Here is a 6,074-nt window from a genome sequence, read left to right on the forward strand (position 1 = left end):
GGGCGCCGCGCTCTGGAGCTGCACGTCGTCGGCGGCAGTGCCGTCTTGCGAGACGCCCTGCAAGACGACCTGCAACGTTACCGACAGAGTGGCCTGCATGACGGCCTGCAAGACACCTCGCAGGACGCGCGGGCAGACGACGTGCAGGCGGGCCCCGGGGCCCTCGCCCTCCTACACGACCGCCTGCGGGGCGCCCTCGGGCAGCCCGACCTGACCCTCCAGGAGCCGGCGGCCAGGGCCCTGGCCCGCTTCCTGGCCGTGATCTGCGCAGAGGCCCCAGGCCCCAGCGGGGGGAGGCAGCCCGGAGAAGGCGCCAGGCTGCGGGAACTCCCCGACGAGGACGCGGACGCGGGCGACCGCTGAAAACGCCTCGCCGGCCGCGAGCCCTCCTCGCCTCCGTCCCAGACACACACCCCGCACGACCTGCTCCCGCTCCCGCCTGCCCGTGCCTCAGCCTGCTTCGCTCGGCCCCGTGCCACGCCCCTGCCACTCCCGACCCAAGGGCGACCCACTCGAGAAGGGCAATGACTTCTTCAACTCATCGACCAGCAACATCATCAGTGCCAACAGACTCTCTAGTCATCAGAGACCCAGAGCCGGCTCAGGGCTACACATCCCGTCTTAAGTCTCCAGGTCCCAGGCGCACCGCCGGGAGTGACATCAATGAGGGAGAAAGCAGTGATGAGCAGGAAATGACCCCATGACCCCAGGCCAGGTGAAGAATCAGGCACAGCAGACGCAGCCAAGCAAGCGGATGTCAGGAACCCACCCCCCTGGAGTGACGCGTGGCCACCTTGGGCCATCCTGGGACACTGACCTTGGGTGCTCCACTGACTTCTTCTACCTCCATCACCGGTGCTCCTGCTCCCCTGGGCCCCCGCCCCCGCCCCCACGTCGTGTGGTGTGCCGTGGTGCCTCCCCCGCCCCGCCACCCCCTGCGAAGCGAGCCACCCCCACCGTCTCACGCAGCTCCCGCCTCACTGACTGCCTGACCCTGAGCGCTGCCCCTTACCTGGGTGCCGTGCTCCACGGGACGTCCCCACGTACCCGTACTTACCGGACCTGCATCCTTGAGAGTCCCTATGCCTCCACAGGACACTGAGGGGCTCCCTACACCCCTCCCGGAACTGAGAGCACAGGGGCCTGGAGGCCCACGACCGGGGGACGGACTTCCAGAGACACTGAGAGTGTCCGAGCCCCCGGCGGCCTGTGCCGGCTCACTGAGCGTCCCTGCCAGACCACCCCGCTCTCTGCCATGGGGAGGAGCCCCTTCCTCAGCCTCCCCGCTCGCCCTTTCCCACCCCCAAAATAAAGCAGAATAAAAGATTATCTGACTTGGTGGTTTGTTCCGAAGTTAGAGGGTGGGGGGGGGGGGGGGGAGGAAGAAAGGGGGGGGGGGGGGGGAGGCCTGGGCTCTCCCCGAAACAGGCCCCACCTGGCTCCTGACACACCATCGGGGGGCACGGGGGGTGGGGAAGACTCTGGGAGCTGCCTCTTCCTGAGGGTCCAAAGCAGGGACCCCAGTAATCCACGTCCTACCTCTGGCCTGGGCCCTCCTCCCACAGGAGAAGCGAGGGGCGGGCAGGCTGCACTCTGCCCGCTAACTCGGGGTGTGAGAACCGCCCGGCTCCCTGCGGTCCGCCCGCCACCCCCCGCCCAGCAGGGAAGGCCGAGGCACACTGTCCTCAAGAGGCGGAATGGCTCTCCCGAGGCGAACTCCCTGAGAAGGCGGACAGGGTCTCCAGGGAGTGAGGACGGCAGGGGGGGTGGATCTCGGCAACGCAGGGCTCACTCACACCACAGCCGGCACACGCTGACCGGGGCCCCCTGCCTGGCCTTGGGCCCACCCACCCACCCACCCAGCGGCAGGCTCCAATCCCGAAGAGCACCCTGCCCCCAGCCCTGCACACCAGGGCGCCAGAGCAACGAGGACGGACACCAACCGTCCCCAGCGTGACTCGGAACCTCGGCGGAAACAGAGGGCTGACAACGGGCAGGTCTACACGCCTGGGCCCTCGCGTGCCCTGCCCTGGAACCCCGCGTGCCCTGCCCTGGACCCCAGTACACCCTCTTAGTGCCAAATCTGCCCCTGACAGCGGCACCATGAGACCACCAAGCAGATCTCAGGTTGGAAGGTCAGGGGTGCTATGGGGGCCTGACTTCCCATCCCCTCACAGCTCCCCATCCTGAGGACCCTGAGTTCTGTGCCCTCCCCGGCCCTACTCTGGTCTCATCCCCTGTGCCTTCACTGGCCAGCACCCGCCCATCTGCTGGTCGGAGGCGTCCGCCCCCGATGACAGCACCGAGAGACCACAGGCAGGATCCCGAGTTCAGAGCCGGAGGCTCGGCCACAGCTCCAGGCTTCCCCCCACCCCGCCTGGACCCCCGCTGGCTGGCTGCACACCCCTCTCCCAGCCTCGGTTTCCTCCTCTGTCACTGGGACCTGTCAGGGCTGCTATGACCACTCAAAGGGTCACCAAGGGAACGCCAGGCGCGGCCAGCATGCGGCCTCCCTGTCCTCCACCGCCACGCACTCACAGGCCTTTGGTGCCTTCATCCGGGATAAACTCGGGGAACCATGGCCCAGAGGGAGGGTGACGTGCGGGCGGCCGAGGAATCAGGAGCGCAGCCGGGCTGGGCCCTGCCTGGGGGCCTGCGCCCTCTCACACTGGGCCCTCCACCCCAGCACGCTCACCCTACACACCCACGGCTGGACAGCCCGGAACCACCCTCAAAACAGCTGGCGGCCCCGTGGCCCTGGGGCCACATCTGTCTGCCGAAGCCCCACAGCAGCCCCGAGAGGCCGCGGGCGAGTCCCACGAGCCAAGGTCAGGGGCGCAGGTGTGTCAAGGTCAGGGGCGCAGGTGCAAGAACCCAGCACCCCCTTAGTGGCCCAACACCGATTTCCCAGGCGACCCTGGCTGACGCCGTCCAGTCCTCAGGCCTGTGTTCCCCATTGTCAAGGGAGATGTGGCGAGAGGTGGTGGGAGTTCCAGGGGCCATGAGCCAATCTCCAGGGGCCCTGGTTCCCCAAATCCCTTCTGCTCCCAGGTGACACTCTCTTCCAGGGGCTCCCAAATCTCTTGGCATGAACTTCCTGGGCCAGAGTCTGAGGTCGTGACGGGGGGGCCACTCCCAGCACTGGCCCCTTGCTCAGGCGGCCCTGGGGGTCCCAGAAGCTGGACCCACCCCCAGGCAAACTTCTGTGCCTGCTTGGTTGGGGCTCCTGTGGGCGGCTGGGGGAATGGACGAGTGACCCCTCACGTCCCTGCAGCCCCGGCTCGCTCAGCTGGAGGGGCAATGGGGCAACGTCCAGGCTAAGGCCAAACGGAGAAACTGTCACCATATACTCAGCTGCCCCGCGGTGGGGAGTCCAGCCACCTACTGGGGTGCAGACGCCTTCCACAGTGACGTGCGCGCGCGCGCGCACACACACACACACACACACACACACACACAGGAGGACCAGCGGGCTGCCAGCACAACAGTGGCCGCTGCGTCTTACACCAGCAGACAGCGATGTCCTGGCCTCACTGGGTCCCCTGCTCCCACCTGGCCAGAGGGGACTTTATCCCCATTTACAGAGAAGAGAGGCAGCCCCCAGGCCGAGGAAAGCTGACAAGGCAAAAACACAGGGTGATGAGCCCCCGCCTTCCTAGAAAAAGTATAAAAATACAATACCAACCTTTTTTCTCCTGTGGGAAAAAAAAGAGTATTAAATGACATGCTGGGTTATGACATCATGGCCACCACAAGAAAGGTAAAAATTCAAGACAAGCGTGCTTACTCTGAACAACAGGTGCCCAGCACACAGGCACACGGCCATGCCAGGCCATGCCTGAGTGTCCCCATGTCCCACCCCCCAGCACACGGGCACACGGCCACGCCAGGCCACGCTTTAGTGTCCCCATATCCCACCCCCCAGCACGTGGGCACACAGCCACGCCAGGCCACGCCTGAGTGTCCCCATGTCCCACCCCCCAGATCACTAGCATCCGCTGAGCCCTGATACTATCCAAGGGACCAGAGGACCCCTGAGTTCAACCCCAGGTGAGACTACCAACCCCTCCCCCACCTCCCAGCCCCCGCACAGATGCCCCGAGCACTCCGGCCTCCAGGCCTGGGCCTGCCCCTGGAACGTGGGACAGCACACGTGGCGCAGGCAGCTGATGGCTACTCACCACTCGGCTCCGGATTTGCCCGTCCCTCCCGGAGGCGGCCAAGGTCCAGTCAGGGCTCCTAAGGCAGGCGTCCGTGCAAGGGGGTGATGGGAGCTACAGAAGCTAGACGTCCCCTCCCCGCCCAAAACCCTCTGCTGGCCAATGCACGTCGCCAAGAAGGGACTGCGACCCCAACAGCGACCTTCACCCTGATCCCTGACAGGGTCTCCCCGAGCAAACGGGGATTTGTTTCCGAAATGCCTTCCACCTAAGATCTCACACCATCACCCAGGCAGCCAAACCCGGGCCTCCACAGAAGGCCAAAGCGAAGCAGCCCTGGAGCCCCGCGGTCTGGAGAACCACCGTCCCCTGGGTCACACACCATCCGCTCCTCAAGCTCTCTTTAGAACACGGAGAGCCGCTGAGTGGGGAAAGGCCTCCCCACTGCCCGCACTGAGGCCCTCCGTGATGGGACCTCCACCGCGTCACACACGCCCTGCTCCAGCCCGATTCCCCCGACAGCTGTGCACACACAGCACACTCCTGCCTCTCCGTGAAGCCGTCTGCCTTCGTCCACGCCACCCCCTCCCCACTGGCCTTCCCGATTCAACAAGGACCGCCAACGCCCGAAGGTAGACAGAGGGACTCGGGGCGAGGAGGAGGCAGGGGAGAGGAGGGGAGGGCGGGGAGACAGGCGGGCACGGGGCGGGGGGCGTGACTCTTCGGTTTCTCGCTGCGGGCAAGGCCTCCCGACCCCTGCCACCCCGCGCGCCTAGGCTGGCTGCATGGCTGGTTAGTGGGTTAAGGATTCCACTGGCACGGGGGGCTGGACACGGGTCACCTCCCACCATGCACCCGAGTTAGTGAGGGGACACAGAAGACAGACGCCGTGGCCCATTAGGGGGGCACTGGTCTAGCTTCCTCGGGCACCCGGGTTGGGCAGGGCTGAACAAGGGCAAAACCAGGGCATCTGCTGACGGCTTCTGGCTGAAGGAGGCAGGACCCAGAGTTAGGAACCCGGGAGGGGAAGCTGGGCCGTCTCCGGATCGGGGTTAAGGAGAGAGGAAGCAGCCGCCTGTGAAGGGCCTCAGCCTCCTGGTCATGACAGAGGCCTGGGTAGAGGCTAAGACCCCTCAAGGAGACCGCCCTCCGGCGGCAGCGGGAACGGTCAGCTTGCTCGGTCCAGGCCCCCCACCCCCCGTCCTAAGGACAAAGGGCACAGTCTCTGCAAGGTCTGCCTGGCTGTCCTGGGAGCTGGGCCCCCTCAGGGGGCTCCCTACGGGAGTACAGCACAGCCCCACCAAGTGGGAGAAGCCCCAGGACACACCCTGAGCCACCTCTGGCCTGTCTGCCCCTGGCCACCAAGTCAGAGGGTGGCCTTGGGCCCAGCCGTGGGGCATGTCCCACTGGGGGCACAGCCTTGCCCTCCGAGGAGGGGGTCTCAGAGATGGCCGGCCCCAGGGCTCCCCTCCAGGACCTCAGGGGGCTGCACGGGAGAGAGAGGGAAGAACATGCCGGGGGAGGCGGGCGGGCGGGCGGGACAGCGCGAGGACACGCCCCGAGCAGCCAGGGTGCAGAGGAGGGCCCGGGGCTGCGCTGGCTGAAGGGGGTGAAGAAAGGCATCATCTAGGCGCTGGGTAACTGGCATCAACTCCTGGATGAGGCCGTTCTCACCCCCCTCCTACTTGTTACGGCCGAAACCCTCCTCCAGGAAGCGCAGTGCAAGTGCCCCAATGGTGGATGGGACGCCTGCTGCTAGTGGTTAGAGCGGCGACAGCAAGGAACAGCCAGCCCAGGCAGCACAGCCCACTGCTGGGGACCCGCGACCCGGGGGTACCGCCCGCCTTCCCCGCCTTGCCCTGCTGCTGCCTCCTCTGGCCAGGGCCTGGGTCTCCCTTCGCTGGGCTCTAAGAC

The 6,074-nt window shown here is 66.3% G+C and overlaps 1 protein-coding gene across 1 annotated transcript in view; it reads left to right on the forward strand.

Moving 5' to 3' along the window:
- RTL1 (retrotransposon Gag like 1) overlaps positions 1 to 363 on the forward strand; it is a 21,663-nt gene extending 21,300 nt beyond the window's left edge. Inside the window, exon 4 of the mRNA XM_011370961.2 lies at positions 39 to 363. Coding sequence (XP_011369263.1) covers positions 39 to 363 — 325 coding nt within the window. The remainder of the gene's footprint in view (positions 1 to 38) is intronic.
- The last annotated feature ends 5,711 nt before the right edge of the window (positions 364 to 6,074 follow it).

The sequence above is a fragment of the Pteropus vampyrus genome, unplaced genomic scaffold (genome assembly GCF_000151845.1).
Source record: "Pteropus vampyrus isolate Shadow unplaced genomic scaffold, Pvam_2.0 Scaffold178, whole genome shotgun sequence".
Lineage (NCBI taxonomy): Eukaryota > Metazoa > Chordata > Mammalia > Chiroptera > Pteropodidae > Pteropus > Pteropus vampyrus.